Below are 18,636 nucleotides of genomic sequence, written 5' to 3' on the forward strand. Positions count from 1 at the left end.
CGGACAGGGATAAATGATCAAGGCCTCCTTGAGTGCCAAGAAGGAGTCCTGCTGTTTATTTAGGAAACCTGTTCTTGCTCAACGTCACCGGTGTGAAAATCACCGTTAAAATTTATTATCCCAACCGCAGGATCATCTGTAAACTGATTAAGGATGCAGAGAATAATGTTTCTTGTGACAGTGAAATGAAAAAGAAACAACCAAAAGTGTCCGTCTGCAGCTCCTGTTTCAAAACAGATTTCAAAAAGGGAGTTAATGCATGAACGGAGCTGATACATTGAGAGAAAGTGAAGTTGTTTTCAACAGTAAATCATTTACTTTGAGGCGATCAAAGGTAGGCGAACATGACATGTCAATGAGGTTCATTAAACACAGAGGCTTACCTTAAGCTAAATATTTAAAGTCTGAAATCAAACCTTTAAATCAGGTCAGATAACGAAACCATTTATTTCAACATCACTCAGGGAAGAATCACTTTTACGTGTTTATCTGTTTCTGTTTGTCTCCTAACTACTAATGTCAATGCCACAAAGAATAATAAAATAAATCTCACTGATATAATGCTTTCTTTGATCCAGTCACAAACCCGTCTGAATGAAATTAAAAAGTGGTGAGTGATATTTCAACCATGAAAAAACACCTATTGTTTTGTTTTTCTAATGCTTTTCTATCACATTCACATGTTCTTTCTTCATCTTTACCTTTACCAAGCCTCTGGGATCATCGTGGGAAGCCAAGATATTAAACCCAAGAGCAAGTCAGCATTTGTTTGCGATGACATTTGGCAGTGAAACAGCAGCCTTGAGCTCTGGATAAATGACAGATCTGTTCAGTTCATAAAAACACGGTTGAGATGGTTGCGAAAGAGTAACCACTTTGCCTTTTATGGACAATTTCCTTCTCAACTGCAGGAGAGAACATTATCAGTGGGAGGCTGTTTGGGGGTCTCTTACAATGGATCACATTATATAGAACATGTGTTTATGCCATTGTATCCATCCCTGTATGATAATAAAGTCAACCTCCTGACTTAACTTCTTGACCCTGAGCACCAGTGGATAAATACTGCTGCTGCAAAGACTTTCACTTTCACACTTTCACAGAGCAGGCAACTGAACCGTAATCGTTTATATTTATCGATGCATGACTGGCCATGGTGTTTGCAATCAGAAAGTGGGGATGTCAAAAGCCACAGTATGCGTGATGTTCCAGAGACAGGCGTGAAACAAAGCATGAATGTCTTCAAATGGGGCACAGGTGGGGCGAGATCTAACACGTTTCTCTTGTAGCAACTGCAGGTCTTGTCTTATTTCAAAGGCATCTTATAAAAACTTCCACCAACTGAGCCAGAGAGGTGAGAAGGAGGGAAACCGCTTCAGGGCTTGAGTCAGCAGCAGTCCACATTAACTGGGTCATTCTTTTCTTTACCCAAAAGGGTCAGTTGTGACACTCCAGTGACTGATTAGCATTTTGTTAATGCTTCATGGTGTGAAAAACAAGGACAGCTGTCAACACCTGCACATAACTTCTGTCACGGTCCGGTTTCTTGTTCTGTCCCATGACTACTGTCTGAGAGACCTAGACTCGATCACTCTAAAGTGTGTCTGAAGCCACTGATTCTTTTGGATGAATGTTGCAGAACTAATGTTATCGGCAGGATTTCAGCCTGCCAGACAAAATAACGTTTGTTTCGCAGGCACCGGCAATCGTTGAAAACATTGTTGGGAAGGAGATTAGTCACATCTGCACAGAATTTTCCCACAAGAGACGCCCCAACATCAGATATGATTAAGTTTCTAAGTGATTCTTTTGGCACAGAGAACAATCCGAAGCCTTTTCCTTTCCACCATCTTTTTTTTTTTTTTGAATAAACGAAAACTCAGTTTGTTAAAATTCAATCACATCTGAGGAATGTTTGTGAGGTCGAATTTCTAAATCCTAAATTCAGTACCTAAAAATGATCGTATATGCCTATCTTGCTGTCTTCTAAATCTATCCTTCACACTCTTCTAAGCTGAGTTTGAATGTTTTTACACCAGAAAAGTCGACTCAAGATGAGTCAACATGCACAATTGGAGATCCAGAGTATGGGAATTATGGGGATATATTGGCAGAAAGTGTGTTTTCTTTAGTGTATAATTGCCCGAAATCAAGATTTGTAACATTTTCGTATCTACGGAGGTCACCATGTTGCATGGCCATGTTTCTACAGTAGCCCAGACATTGTCTTTAGATAGGACCATTCACATTTTTGTGTTGGCCACTGTAGTTAGTAGCCTCTCCGCAACAAGAGCGTTGGTAAAACACCAATCTTTTAAACCTGAAGCTGCTTTATTCAGTATTTTTACCGGATTAAATCACAAGAGCCGTTTGTTTCAGAGAGGAAGAGACCTCTGCGGATAATTCAGCTCCCAGTAAAAAACCTCCTGAACAATAAGCACTGAATGAATTCTAACCAGGAGACATTTCAGCTGGTTGCAATCTGCAGTCCTCACCACAGAAGCCACTGTATCTTACTAAATCTTACACACTGGACCTTTAAGAAATGCTCGATTTTGGAAAGTAGTGCTGATGTTTACCATTGTCCCACAATGCAATGCACAAGGGAAATGAAAGAGCTGCTCACAGCTGGAGGACATTAAAAGTAATTGCAGATGGATGGTGGTAAAACAGCCCAGAGTTACCTCAGAAAACAAACAAGAAGTATTACATCTTCGGGAAAACATGTTGCTGTCTGTTTATGAAGTTTAACTAGCAGAATCTTCAAAGTTGCAGTTTGACGGACATGTGTTTGTTAGTACATGTCTTATGTGATTTCCTGTTAGCACAGAATGGTAATTTATGTTGGTTTTTAACTGCAAGACAGTAAGGCCTGTACTGCGACAAGAGATGATAGTGCTTGCTAGGATGCAGTGTGAATTTGGGACAGGGCTTAAGTTTTTATGAATTTTTGCCCTTTATTGAAAGTATATAGTCAAGATATGAACAGGAAACACAGACAGAGCATGGATGATGTGCAACAAAGGCCCTCAGCTGGAGTCAAGCCAGGGACATCATGGTTTAGACGGTACATGTTGTTGCCCCCAGGCCACCATGATTTCCCTGACTTGTGAATGACGTTTGAAGACACTTAACAATCCAACCGTGACGTACTAGCAAGACAGTGAGATAAATCAACTCCCCAGTATTCTTGAGTGCCAGCTACTTTCAGTAATATGATTGTTTACTTAATATCAAGTGGGTCCTACGTCATTATATAATCTTGTGTCTCGTCCATGTTGAGGAGCCCTGGATCAAAATCCTGATCCAACAGCTTTAATATTTCAGTTTTGAGCTTGCATGGTGGATTTTCATGAAACATCCCATCAAATGTTATCGGTTGTTTTGAGTACCATGATCGTGCTTCAGGCGGGGCAAACTGCACCTACCAGTAGGCCAGAGTGTGCCTACACAAGGTAGTGAATCGGTCACAGTTGCATTTATTAAGGTGCCAAAACTATTCGGTTAGGTTTGAGAGAAGATCATGGTTTGAGTTAAAGACATTTGTCACTTAACTTGAGTTCTATATGCAAGCTCATATGCATTATGCATGTGACATAAGTTAAGAAACTTGTGTATGACTTGTGTATGACATTATGTAAATTAACTTCGGTATGTCACTGAGAATAAGTCAGTGATGACTTTTATTTTCACATGGGACACAAACAGCGGTGTCCTGAGTAAAAGTCCTGTGTTTGTTTGAACCATCATCCACTCTGACCTCCTGCCTGCATGGACTTGGCAACCTGGTCTCATTCTGAAGTCATCAAAATCTGGCGCTTGGGTAGTGAGTTGCCGCATCAGACACTGATGGAAAGAGCCATCCTTTAACATCGGCAAGATACGCGGACAGTTGCCATTAAAGTTTAGCGGCACTTGGCCTTGTCAGGGGGAAAGGCGATGGGACAAGAACGAAAGTTAGGTTTGGAGTAGGGTGTGCGGGAGGGATGGTGGATGGGTCCAACAAACACCAACTTTCACCCGGGAGATCGTTGTTCTCTTATTTTCCTAACCTAAGCATGTGATTTTGTTGCGTAAACCGAACCACGTGTGTTAGTTGTGAAGGAAAACAAATGTCAATGCGCATTTTTGTACTGACATAGTGCTTTTATTTTGAAAGAGACTGTATGTAAATGGCAAATTTTGTGTGAAAACAGAAGTGTATCTTGAAAGAAGACAATGCAATGCGTAACAGGCAGAACTTGACACGCTGTCCCAGAACGTCAACAACCAACACATGCAGGGTACCTTGGACGTCGTATCTGGATATGGAAGGTCCTTGACCAAACGTCTATATGTGACAAGGTCAGAGTGAGAATGTGTTGGGACTTTGTTGCGTACTACGTCACCTGTTACCCCTCATAATTACAGCCACTAGAGGCTGCTGCCTAACAACAAACGTGATTGTAGGAGGTAGAGTAGAGCCATACTACCTCAAATCTATGTTCCCATTGACAACTGATAACAGTCATTTAATGAGCTGATAACATTCAAAGCAGGTAAAACAAAGCTGTTTCATTAAATACCTACAAACTAACTGATACACAGATAACCTGGGGTCAGGTGCACTACAAGCATACAAGCACTGGTTGTTTTCTTGGCGCACAACATAATGAAGCTGCTATCTATAGTGTGCTGTGTGCACTGTTCTTGATAGGAACTTGGAGGTAACCGCTTTGTATAATTTTTTGAATACATTTTTACTCTAAATTAAGATTTTGTCCAAATTATTTTCATTTGAAGCCCTGTATGAGGGGATTACTTCACAGCCATGAACAAAGGGGGAAATTACAGTAAGCAAAACCTGTTTGAACGTCCATAGGGCCACCTGAGTACTGTTTAAAGAGGGACTTGAAAAATTGTAGACTTATCTTTTAATCTAGTCTTGTTGGACTGGACCGCAGAGAGTGTTTACAGACTTGAAAGACTTTTAACTTTCAATTCAATCCCTTACCACCAACATTATTATCAAGCCAATAAAAACCAGCTTTGCGGACCAACTGTCCCGAGAGCCAAGTTTTAAAGTGTTAACGGACGGCTCATGTAGTCAATTAGTGACTCACGTTGATGCCAAATGGAGACTGAGTGAGAGATTACTGGACTAAAGCTACGCCTGCTTTCATGGACATCCAGTAAAAATGTCATTAGGGAGGAATGGTGCATTTTTATTTACTTAATAAACCATGGCATCACCAAATCAGAGCAGAACTGATGTAGAACACATTGGTGTGGTGTCCTTAATAACTGTAAACCATTATAAAAAAAACTGGACTCTGGGTGGCATTACGTCTTTATTTGATACAGGAACATGAACAGTACAATTATAATGTTGATATAAAAATATGGAAATCTGTCACATTAAAAAAAACTCTCAGCTTATCCCCAAAGTGGTCTATACATATACATCACACACACTTATACACATGCGCACAAACACACTCTGCCAGTACATTTCAAAGCTGCCAAACAGTGGCTCATTCCTAGCAGGCGCTACATATCACAGAGACGAGAACAGAATCAAAGCGATGGCTCATATAGACAAATTTTGCTATACTGGATATAACATTGAGAATGTGGTTCGTGTTATAGTGAACCGTGCACATTTACATTCTCTGTCAGCAACAGGAAATACCAAAACTACTAAAACATAATCCATGTGGTTAAAGGTGATATATGATGCCTGACAGGGAGGTGAAACATCTGCTGCCCTTTCTCCCATTCCTCTCTTGTTGTCTTCTTGTAAGTGGTCTGCAGAGACAAAAGATTTATGATGAGGAATATACGCAGAGATTAGTTTTTCTGTGTGTGTGTATCTGTGTGCGTGTCTGTATGTCTGTGTGTCTGTGTGTTTTACCTAATTCTACATTTTCCTATCCACGCTATCCATCAGCCCCTGGACCCAAATGTCATTGGGATTGGCACAAACAGTCCGCTGTTTTTTGTGTGACGGCCTCTTCCTCATCAGGAACCTGCACATATCAGTATGTTTAATATGAAATCAAAGACGACAGTGTGCACACTTAAAACTGCAGCTCTAAGCTGGGATCAATAATCCGGTTGTTTCTTTTTCCATTAACTTTTGCCAGTTTATCATAGTTGGAAGTTTCAACAATGCAGGAGAAACAAAAGGCTCGCTAAGGGCCAGCAGTGAAGGACATAACATTTTTTACTCACACAACAGCTCTGATGTTGCAGTCACCATCTGTTTCCTGCATCCTGTAACTTTCAATGTTATTCCTCACATTCGCTTTCATCCTCGTAACGTAGCCGAGGCAGCAGTTGCCATACGAGCCTGGAGAGAGATAAAGTTACCGCGGATTAGAGAGAGATAAAGCGCCTCGCTGAAAATGTCACTCAAATGGAGCAATCACTCAATTTGTTCACTCCATTTGGGGGCCGAAGAGAAAACAATGGAGCTCAGTTTCAACAGTGTCTGACCCTCAATTTGGGCCTTAATGTGTTTGTCTGTTTTTATTGGCACAAAAATGAGCAGAGTGAGCAGTAATTAGTCCTGATATGATCATATATTTGTAATTTGTGGACTGTTGACTCAATATTAACTCGACAGACATAATCATGGGTCCTCAAATCCACTAATTCAATCATATATGATGCAACTGTTATATTTGTATCAAAGAAAACCACAATAAGCAAAGATCTGCGCCTAAACTAACAGCGTCTCGGAAATTCACATCTCCCCATCTGCAAGTGCCAGGAATTTTTTTTGGCATTAACAAATAACAAAAGTGAAAGATGTCATTTCTTTTATTCACCAGTTGGGCTAGTCATTATAATCTAAAAGTAGAGCCATCTTACCATCAGGGTTACAGCTATGATCAAGGACAGTGAGGTCATGTCCCTGGTATCTTTATTTGGGAGTTTTTTATTTATTTTAGAAACCGAGGGAAGTGTTAACACCCTACACTTTTTAAAAAAAGCGATTTTACTATTAAATTTGATTAGGCAAAGGCTAACAGCTGAACAATTCAGTATTCTTTTTATTCTTGACAGTGTGCATTAAAATAGCATTTAGACCCTCACAGTGGGAAATAAAGTTTTAAGACAGTGCAGTTAAAGTAAGTAAAATGCACTGGGGTTGGGTATTGCACTGCAGGGACTTTGACTCATGATCCTAGTATTTCTAAAATCTTGGCTCCAGCCCTGCTTACTGTAACTACTCACCTAACTTGTATTTGGGTCACAGGGTTTGCAAATAGTCATTCTGTGTGAAGAAAACCTGCATACGTAACCTTATTATGTTTTCTTGGACATAAACATGTAGCAATTTTCTAAATAGGATAATCGTCATATTCCTTCTTTACCTTTCTTTTCTTTTCTTTTTTATTGAAAATGATAAGAATTTCGTTTTCCATGCTGTACCTTCTCCCTCAAGTCCGATCAGCTAACTCTGAACTCTTTGCAACAAATCTGCACGTGCCCCTCCTTCCCTCCGATGCGAAGTTAGGTTTCCTCTGCTTTTTGAAGACTCAGAAATATTTGTGGCGACACTCAAGCACTGAAGGACTGGCTGTACTGACACTGAAAACCTAAAGGACTTGAATTTTGATGTATCAATAAAGAAACTATAAATTTAACTCCAAGGTCCACAATTCAAAACTCCCCATCTGTATTTTGCTGAGTGGGAATATTTATGAAAATCAGTTTTTTACTTAATTAAAGTAATGTGTTGTTTTCTATTGTTTCAAACCCTGCAAAAGATAACCACATTAAAGCGGTCTATAATAACATGCCCAGACAGATTTACACTTTGGGATGAAGAATTACAATAAATGGTTTTGAGCAGAATAATTCACCTCATTGAAAGAGAGGATTTAACAGCTTGTAGAGGAATGTGGATTGTGAAATACAGCTGCAGTCATAATTTAACCAAATTTGGTCAAAATGAGACTCCACATATTCTCCACAGTCATATACAAAAGTCCCCCCAAAAAACTAAATTCATATTTTTAAATGCTGGCTTACATAAAATGCTACAACAGTTGAGTACTTTAATTAAAAAAAATGCACAGTTAAATCTGTCTGCAATCTAATCACAGTTTGCTCTTACAGTATCGTAGTTCTGGTGTGAATCAAATCTGATCTGTTCCACTCACCTTGTGCAAGACTCAGGTACATGCAGGTGAGGAGCAGAAGGAAGAAAAGAGCTTGGAACTTCATGGCTGCTGTAGTTCTTGTTGAGTGGATCACTGCACAGAAACAAACAGATTAAATCACAGACAAAGCAAATCAGAAAATTGGAAGCAGGCTTTGCCACCCCCCTGTGCCTCGGAAAATTCTGGCAGCTGATAAAATGTTTTCCATCACAATGCCCCCCATCTGTGCTCTTGTGAAAGACAAAGGTTATGTCTTTGACCCCCTGATTAAATATTTTTTAAATCCTTGTCTGGTTTCCAGCTGTGTGCAGCTTTTTCATCCCAATCGTACTGAGTGCTGTTTTACAGGAACCAAGTGAGTTTGTGATAAATTTTGGCAGGATTCCCTCTCTGCAGTTATTTCTTATTAAAGTTGGAACATATAACAGCATGTTTGCAAGATCACCAAGAACAACATGATGGGATTGTATCACAAGCATGCAGAGAGACGTACCTGCTCACATTCAGTCTTTCACAAGATGTCCTGGGACTAAAACTTTTTGTCCAACGCTGCAGCTCGCAGTAGTTCTGTGCTCTTATAGTGCACACATGAAATCTGCCCTCCCTCCTTTACCACACCCCCTCTGACATATCAACAACACCCCAAGTTTTACAACTGCTCAGTAGAAGTGAAATTTGATCACTGAATCCCTCAAGGCCACCCCCTGCACACACACACACATTGTAACAATTCAAACAGGTAAAAGGGCACAAATATTAAAGGGTATGTTTGGTGTTTTGCAACCTGGACCTAATTTTCCTGTGTTTTTGTGTGTAAGTGACTAACAGGAACATCAGTTTTTGAAACTGGTCCAGTATTGAACAAGACCGCTGCAGCAAGCAGCAGTAAAACAGGCCGCAACGTAACCACTTAGTCATTTTGTGTCCACTAAAAGAGCTTGTTTTTGCCACTGACAGGCTCAAATTGTTATCATAAGTGTAAACATTATGTAAAGGATCCCTATAGAGATAGACCTTTACATTAAAGAGTCATTTTTGTCTTACCGGAAACAGCTCCATTAATGCCAAACCCACCAGACTCTATCTAAATAAACAGACATTTTAGTGTGTATAGAGGCAGCAGATTATCACATTTTACTGGGTGAGTTAAGAGTTTATTTCAACAAAACCAGAGTTGGTGATTGTTGAAAAAGCGGAGAGATCAACCAAGATGGTTTTTGTGAGTTTTATTTTGTTTATGTCAACTGTTAATGAAATGTATTTTAAAATGGTAAAATTAACGTTTATTTAAATGGAGTCTGGTGGGTTTGATGATAGCAGTATTGGGACTATTTCTGGTTAAACAAAACAAAAAGACTTTAACAAAAAGAATCATCCCTATAGGGACCCTTTCCATAATGCTGTCAGACACAACAAGCACTTTTAGTGAATGTAAATTGACGGTACGAACATGCTCCAAATGGTTACATTGCAGCCTGTTTCGCTGCTGCTATCTGAAGCTCTTTTGACACTGGACAAATCAAAAAAAATATTGTTCACATTAGTAACGTGGGCACAGAAACATGGGAAAATAGGGTCTGGGTTGAAAAATACTGAACTCACCCTTTAAAGATGCAGTAGATTTACAGAATGACAGACCAGTGACACAGGTCATCACAACAGAAATTGTAGTACTGAGGTCAAAGGGGTATACGTTGCAGCATCTCCACCATTTATTGCGGCTGCAAAGGTCAGCAGAGACAGAGTACTTTTCAAGCCATTCAGCCCCTTTTGGGCCGACCCAAGTTGTTAAATCCCTCTTACGACCAATCTGTGAGTTTGCAGTAGTCTGCACCTCTAACCTAGGTCTGACATGGTATTTAAGAGTGGTTGGTGCTCAGTGACCTCGTCATAAAGTCTTCCTCTAAGCTTTAGAGTCAGAGATGCAGGAAAACCTCTAAAACAAGCACCCCTTTGGACTCTTCAGCAACCACTTGGTGTAATAGTAGACAGATGTGAAAAAGTACCTGGGTTACTATTGCAGAGATGTTAACATGAAAGGTTTGACACAGGAATGCTTGTACAGTCTCAATGAGGGTGAAAAATAGTTTGATATGTCCTTTGCTGTGAGGTCTATCACTCTGTCATGAAGTGCTATGTACATTCCTCTGTACGCTTAAAAGCCATTCAAGATGTGTGACATTGTTTGAGTGTAGTGAAATTTGTCTGTCCAGATGTTTCACTCTAGAGTAAGCTTTCTGCAGGGTGGGATTTCTATATCCCCATTCCTCATGGCGTGACAACGTTTTCTTTAGATTTGGCCTGAAACTCCTTTTCCTGGTCACTAACTCTCCGCACTTGTTGAAACTGGCCATAAGGCATGGTCTCTCAGAGCCACCTGGGATGAAAGCTTGGTTTCCTAAATATAGATGTATGCAAAGTCCCTTGATTGTCCAGGAGTTTGAGGCTAAAGCTAAGGAAATGGTAAAACAACATCCAACAGATAGTGTACACTACAGCCGTCTGGACAGACAAACTTTCCTACAAACAAACAAAAGACTAGTTCAGTCCGAACCACTTGAGTCAAAGAAAACTTTATTTCCATTTGCAGTATTATATTTGGAGGTATGGCTCTGTTCTGGGGCCTCTCTGCCTTTCCTAGGCCTACACAGAAAGCCTGAGGCGGAGAGAGCAAACCTCCTTGCCCTTCCATGCGCCTACATGGAAAGCCTAAGGTAGGCAGAGCAGCAGCAAAGACCCCCCTGGGAACAGAACAGAGCAGCATCAATGACAAACAGAAATGACACTGATAAGTCAGACACAGCATGAAAAGGAGGAGCTGGGGTGGAGGCTGGTTGCAAAGCAGCTTACAGAGGAAGCAGCAACAGTAGGCAGGCCAGAGCAGTTTAAATAGGGCGCCCTGAATGAGATTTGCCAATTGGTTGCATAGAAAGGAATCATGTGATCTATCAATTATTTGTATTCAAATATTTGTCACAACATACATTACATACACACAAAACATTTAACAGAATACTAATAGGAATTGGGTTATTACTGAGATGAGAGTGATGGTATCCTCAGTCAGATCTTCCCTGACCCAACATTAATCAGTTTTAGGAGAATCCACACGATAAACAGCTACACAGCCATCTTAATTCACCCAACTAACATGGTAAGTTCTAAAACTTAAGGCAGCCAACAAGTTTAACCATTGTAAACACCGCACAAATGGAAAACAGGCCAAGACATCTATGGATTTTTACATCCTAGAGGGAAAACCTCATTTGTGATAGGCTAGAATGTCTCAGTTGTTTCTACATTGGAAGAACAAAGAGACATTGCAGGACCTGCTGGTAGAACAATATGCTCTTCACACTGGGAATGTAAACTACTCTAATGGGTAATAACAATCTGACCTTCCCTAACAGTGACTCATCCACATTATAATCCCTTGGCATTGACCACATCCCATCTACCAAACAAAAAGGGGACATACAAAGGAAACTTAACCAACAGGAAGGCCCTGACAGATTATAAGCTACTAAACACCCAAACCCGAATAAGAACCTATATTTTACTGCTTTTTTGTAAACATTTATTTGTTTTCATATTTTCTAATCACTGTCATTGTTTGTATTCACAGTGTTGCCTTTTAATTCAGTTTTGATGCGTACTGTGGGCCAAACGACTCCATCTACTGGAGGTTTAACATGCCTACACCCTTTTTATTAATGACTGTTAAACTCCATCAGCTAAGTTGTAACACTGCTGGACTTAGAATGAACTTTTAAATACATGTCTACACTAAATGAAGACTGTTTCTCCCACAGTCACTTACATTGAAAGCCCATTATGAGGGGATCACTTCACAGCCAGTAAGAACATGAGGAATGACGACAGCAGCAAAACCAGTTTCAGTGTAAATACAGGCACCTGATTATTGTTTAGAGAGGGACTTAAAAAATTGTGAACTTATCCTTTAATCCGGCCTCATTGATTGCTGAGAATCTCAACAGACTTTGAACATTTTTAACTGTCATGTCAATCCTTTGCCACCAACGTTATCAACAGGACAATGGAAACCGGCTTACAAGTGTTGACGGATGGCTCATGTAGTCAATTATTGGCTCACGCTGATGCCAAATGGAGACTGAGGGAGAGATTACTGGACTAAAGCTACGCCTGCTTTCATGGATATCCAGTGAAAATTTTATTGGAAAGGAATGGTGCAACTTTTTCCCCATTATTTAATAATTGTGTCATTAAATCAGGGCCGACCTGATGTAAAACACATTGGTGTGGTTTCCTGATAAACTATAAACCATGATAGAAAACCAGAGTCTGGGTTGCATTGCCTCTTTATTTGATAAGACACAAAGTACAAGTATAATGCTGATATAAAAATATGGAAATCTAGTTTAAAAAAATTCTCAGCTTGTCCCCATCTATATCATACACACACTAATACACGTGCACAAACACACTTTAGTTATATGGCCCAATATCAGAAAATTAAGGTTTATAACTAAGTTCAGGAACAAAGACCACACCTCGATCTCATCCATTTCCACACTAAAAGTATTTAAGACACCTTATCCGTTACCCTCCCTGTTTTAACATCCCTCCCCCCAAATCCCATTTTCTTTATTTTTGATATTTGCTGTTATGTCTCCCTTTTTTCTCTCTGTCTCTTCACGGAACACCGGAATCACAAGGAGGCTCTATCCATAGTAGAGCAGGCGAAGAGATGACTCCTCCACTCTGTCTCAACTTCCCTGCACCTTCCCCCCTTCAGCTGACACTGGACCACCATCAGACTCCACCATCTACCCTTCGACCCTCATCCCTTCATCCCAAATCCCTCAGTCCTCTTCCCTGCTGTCCTCGACCCTCATCCTCATCATCCATCTTATGTAATAAACTAATTGCAATCTATATTTCTATTGGTGTGGTCTTTGTTAGTGAATCGCAAATTTGCCTCAAGGGGCTTTACAGTCTGTGCAGCATACAAAACCATCTGTCCATGGACCCTCAGTTCAGATAAGGAAAACCTCCCACTGAAAAAACATTAACAGAGGACAAAAAGAAAGTTTAGGAAGTGCAACAGAGGCAGACATGGAACATGTGTTGAACAGATTAGACAAACATAGCAAAATTACAATATAGAAAATCAGGATGACATCACAGATAGATTATGCACATTAATGAAGAACATGGATCCAGAACGCTGAGCAACTTTGGGTGTAGCCACACAGACAGGACCTGAGCTACATGACTTCCTCTCCACCATAGAGACCTGGAAAGAGGACAGACTTCCCAAAGACACAACATGGAAGCACACTATTCACACCCTCTCCAATTCTCCTCTTGTTTCTCCTCTTTTAGTGGTCGACGCAGACAAAAAGGTTTTTGATGAGGAATTCAATTTAATTCAATTTTATTTATAAAGCCCAGTATCACAAATCACAATTTGCCTGACAGGGCTTTACAGCATACGACATCCCTCTGTCCTTAGGACCCTCACAGTGGATAAGGAAAAATTCCCCCCTAAAGCAACCCTTTAACAGGCAAAAAAAAACAGTAGAAACCTCAGGAAGAGCAACTGAGGAGGGATCCCTCTTCTAGGACAGAGCGACGTGCAATAGATGTCGTACAGAACAGATCAACTGTCAATAAATTAACAGTAATCCGCATGACACAATGAGACAGAATGAGACAGAAAGAGAGACAGAGAGAGATGCAGGACAGACGGTAATGACAGTAGCTTACAGCAACATTAATGAAAGTAATAATATTATAATTATAATTCTGGTTATTGTGGTACAATATGTTGAAAGTGTATATATAAATATCTGACAGTATACATATGTGACAATAATCATATGTGTATAATAACAGTAGAAGTATGACTAATGATAACAGCAGCAGCAGGAGGCATCTAGCAGGACCATGGCAGCAGCACAAGCACACACGTCACACTATCCAGGCACCACTGCGATATGAGTTAATCTGAGAGACAGTGGAATTGCTCTCTCTTACTAACACACACAGACCACGAAATACTGGCTGTAATAATGTTACTGAAAAGTTACTGAGCTTAAAAATGCAGTGAGCTCACAAAATGTAGGAGTGTTGTATGGCAGCTTTAGACTCTTCTTTCACAAATTTACTTAACTAGTCCATACCCATTGGTAGCTTTGTCACCTTCTACCTATGCCAGTCCTCAGTGCCTATGTGCAGTTTCATATAGATTTACCACGTCAGTGAGTAGAAAAATGTGGGACAGACAGAATGACTGACTGACAGAATGACACACTGACAGTTTCCATGATTATGTTCAGCATACCATACCATCATACCAAAAATTAGAGAAAAAAAAAACAAAAACATTGGTCCACAGGGGGGGCCACAGCGATCGGTCGCATTTTAGCCATTTAAGCATTTTTCTGTTGTTACAGTGCCACCCAGTTGCAAATCAGACTTAAGTTTCTCCAGTCACCTTGAGGCGTCCTGTTCTACATATCAAGCAAGTTTAGTAAAGATCGATATGGCGGTTAGGCCTAGATAAGAAATTAGCTCTCTAGCGCCCCCATTTTGTTTGATGGGGTCAATAATGGAGGGGTCCCCTCAGATTACGTGTGGTCATATGCCTACAAAGTTGCGTGGTGATCGGTGAAACCCTTAAGAAAAACCAAGAGGGAACTTTAGATATTGGTCCCTAGATTATGTTCACCGAGTTTCATGCAGCTCGGTCAAACTTCCTAGGAAGAGATCGATTTTAAGTGTTTTTCAAAAAAAAATTCAAAATGGCGGAAAATATGTATAACCAGAAGTTATGGGTTCTGAGGCAAATTTGTTCCTCGTGAGGAGAGGCATCTCTGTGCAAAGTTTCATGTCTCTACGACATACGGGGCATGAGATGTGCCCATTCAAAGTTTGCAATTTCAGTCAGTTGCTATAGCGCCCCCCTTTGGCCAATTGATGTAATATTGCTTCATTCGCATCCTCCCATGATCCTCTACCACTGTGCCACATTTCACATGGATTGACCAAGTCAGTGAGGAGAAAAATGTGGAACAGAGACACAAACACACCCACAGACAGTTTTCATCATTATATAGTAAGATATATGAGCATCTTAGGCGACTCAGTGTTGCAGTGGTTAGCACTGTCACCTCACAGCAAGAGGGGTCCTGATTCAAACCCATGGTGGGGGAGCCCATCTGTGCTGAGTTTGCATGTTCTACCCAGTTTCCTCCCACAGTCCAAAGACATGCAGTTTAATTGGTAACTCTAAATTGGCCGTAGGTGTGAATGTGAGTGTGAATGGTTGACTGTCTCTATGTGTCAGCCCTGTGATAGTCTGGCGACCTGTCCAGGGTGTATCCCGCCTCTCACCCAGTGTCAGCTGGGATAGGCTCCAGCATAGGATACGGAAAATGAATGAATGAGTGTCTTAGTGTGGTCGTATTGATGTATCAATGAAGAAATTGTCACTTTTACTCCAAAGTCCATACAACATGTCCACAATTCAACATTCTCAGTGTGAACTGTATTTTGCAGAGGGGGAAATGTTCGTGAAAATCAGCTATTTCAAGTAATGTTTGTTTTGTTGTTTTCTATTTATAAAACCATTCACAAGATTACCACATTAAAGCGGTCTATAATAACATGCCCAGACAGATTACACTTTGGTATGAAGCATTAGGATAAATGGTTTTGAGCAGAATAATTCACCTCATTGAAACAGGGGATAAGTAACAATATAGAGGAATGTGGATCATGAAATGCAGCTGTAGCCACAGTTCAATCAGATTTGAAGTTGAGACTTCATGAGACTGCCACCAAAACTAGATCCAATCTTAAATCTGTCTACAGTCTAATCAGAGTTTGCCATTACAGTATCGTAGTTCTGGTGTGAATCAAATCTGATCTGTTCCACTCACCTTGTCCAAGACTCAGGTACATGCAGGTGAGGAGCGGGAGAAAGGAAAGGAGCTTCACGGCTGCCTTAGTTCTTGTGAAGTGGATCGCTTCACAGAAACAAACAGATTAAATCACACACAAACCAAATCAGAAAATTGGAAGCAGAGCCTCCGACCCCCCCTCTGCCTCGTAAATCTGAGCTGTTTATATAATGTTTTTATTATAACCCCATCCCTCTGCATTTTTTGTGAAAGACAAACTTAGATCTTTGACCCTTCCCTTATCAAAAAAGGTTAAATCCTTGTCTGGTTTCCAACTGTGAGCAGCTGTTTTATCTCAAGCATCTCTCAACCTTTTGTTCAGTGCAGCTGCAGCAGTTCTGTACTGTAATGGTGCACAAATGATTTCTGCCTCCCCTTGTTTACCGCACCTCCTCTGACATGTCAACAACAGTCCAAGATTCGTAACAACTCGATAGCAGTGAAATTGAATGAAGTTCAAATGAAACTGAGATTGAAACTGAATCTCACAAGCCCATGCACACACACACACACACACACACACACACACAAAAGCAAATACAGAGTACCTTATAGTATAGTCATATTAGTGTCTTGTCTCTCTGAGGGACATGAAGCTGCAATTGCAAACAGGAAAGTCACGAAAAGTTACAATGCAATACTTTAATGATACAGTTTAAAAATTTGTCCTAGAATTTTATCCTCCATGCAGAGGTCAGAGGTCAGGTGTAGCTATGTGGAGATGTCAGTGCCTCCCACCGAATACTTCCTCACAGAAAGGCAGATCTTATCTGACAGCACTAAATCTGTCCAGATGTATGGCGCCCTTTCAGAGTTGGTTTATTATGTGTCTTTTAACTATAATCGACATCTGATGAACTGGGCCGATGAATTACTGGTTATCCCCATCAATTCCTTTGACAGCTGCAACCATTTTGCAGGCCTGCCCTGCTTCAAATCTTATTCCCACGGAATGCTTTGTCTATCATGATATGTACTTCATGGTCTATTTTCTGCCTTGCATCATTCCTTTGACTGTTAAGCTGGATTAATACTTGTGCGGCAGACCCTACACCATAGCCTACGCACGCCGTTGTGAGCATTTATACTTGGGCGGTGGTGTGCTTGTGTCATTCTGCAGTTACACCTCCAAAACACTGGTCGGTGGCGGAGGTTTCTGAAGTGCTGTAAAGTTTAGTTGATTCAAAACACACATTAAACACACATTAAACATGGCTCAGCAGAGACAATTTCAAACACAAATACACAAATCAGCTTAAATATAACTTGCAGCATTCACAGACAAAGCACTTGTCTTTATCTGGACACGTTTTCCCCACAAATACAACATGCTAATGGTATTAGCACAAGCCTATGCGATTTACATTATATAAATTAGCGTAGCAGCTAGCGAACTTTTCTTCTTCTCATATGAAGCCAGGGACAACAGCAACATTTAACAAAGGTAACATTACGAAATTCGGCTTCACTAAAGCTCACAAGGTTCACTGACACAACTGTCTTACACTAAAGACGTTTTCCAAACAAATATAACATGCTAACATTATTAGCACCAGCCTATGGTATTTTACATTGCATAAATTAGCCTAGCGACAAGTGGAGATTTCCTCTGCTCATATGAAGCCAGGATAAATCCCGAAGTTTAAATCCCTGAAGGATAAATCACACACAAGACTTAAAATGCTATTTTTGTGGAGGCTTTATTGTCTTCACAATGTATTGCTTCTATCTCCGAAATAAAAGTGAATAAATCCTGTGTTTCCACTGAGCGAAATGGTTTCAGCTTACAAAAATAGACAGGAGGTCTGCGTCACCGCAACGTGTAGTTACATTTCTGGAGAGGTGCACGTCAGGCTACGGCATAGGGCTCTGCGTTGACGTAGAGCCCTATGTTGCAAGTACATTGTCAGTTCAACACAGAAGTAGTAGACTACAAAAATCCAACATGTGGGAGTTTTAAAACAACACTAAGTTCTTAAACCTTCAAATTCCTGGTAAAACCAAATAGATAAAGAGGATGTTACCCCAGTGTCCTTAATGTTTGCTACACTGAGGAAATAGTTCTAGTCTCTTGTGAGCTATGTAAAGAAATCTGTTCCAAAGAAAGATTTCATAGTTTACTTTCTCATACTCTCATAATCATCTCACCCCTGTGATGATCTCATTACTCCCAAATGTCAGTGTTCACTTGTATGATGATGTTGTCTGAATCATAAATACTGAGCAGTGCTGTTAACTTCTCTGTGTGTGTCTACCAGTTGCCAAATGTATTGCATTTGTTTTCAAGTTATATGGTCAAATATGATTGTTAAACATCTCATTTAAAAAACATGGACATTAATGGGGTGCTATGACAGCCTCTGCTTCTCTGGAAAGGTTTTCACAGGAGTTTGGAACCTGCTGCAGGGAAGTCTTACTAATGGGACACAAATGCATTAACGAAGGCAGCCACTGATGTTGGGCAATGAGACCTGGCTCACAGCCTGTGTTTCAGTTCATCTCAAAGATGTTGGATGGGGTTGAGGCCAGTCAAG

The 18,636-nt window shown here is 40.4% G+C and overlaps 1 protein-coding gene across 1 annotated transcript; it reads right to left on the bottom strand.

The window, feature by feature from the left end:
* Positions 1-5,317: 5,317 nt before the first annotated feature.
* ccl25b (chemokine (C-C motif) ligand 25b) lies at positions 5,318-8,787 on the bottom strand. The gene is made up of 5 exons (XM_033621083.2): positions 8,647-8,787; positions 8,154-8,246; positions 6,214-6,331; positions 5,894-6,008; positions 5,318-5,787 (listed from the first exon to the last, which is right to left on the bottom strand). The coding sequence occupies exons 2-4, from the start codon at positions 8,215-8,217 to the stop codon at positions 5,900-5,902; spliced, it is 291 nt and encodes a 96-aa protein (XP_033476974.1). The 5' UTR covers positions 8,218-8,246; positions 8,647-8,787; the 3' UTR covers positions 5,318-5,787; positions 5,894-5,899.
* Between the last annotated feature and the right edge of the window lie 9,849 nt (positions 8,788-18,636).

This window comes from Epinephelus lanceolatus, chromosome 6 (genome assembly GCF_041903045.1).
Source record: "Epinephelus lanceolatus isolate andai-2023 chromosome 6, ASM4190304v1, whole genome shotgun sequence".
NCBI lineage: Eukaryota > Metazoa > Chordata > Actinopteri > Perciformes > Serranidae > Epinephelus > Epinephelus lanceolatus.

Coding starts and splice junctions, on each gene's coding strand:
- ccl25b (XM_033621083.2), bottom strand. CDS start 8,217: ATGAAGTTCCAAGCTCTTTTCTTCCTTCTGCTCCTCACCTGCATGTAC. Junction 6,332..8,153: donor GTACCTGAGTCTTGCACAAG/GTGAGTGGAACA, acceptor ATCTCTCTCCAG/GCTCGTATGGCAACTGCTGC. Junction 6,009..6,213: donor TGCAACATCAGAGCTGTTGT/GTGAGTAAAAAA, acceptor TGATATGTGCAG/GTTCCTGATGAGGAAGAGGC.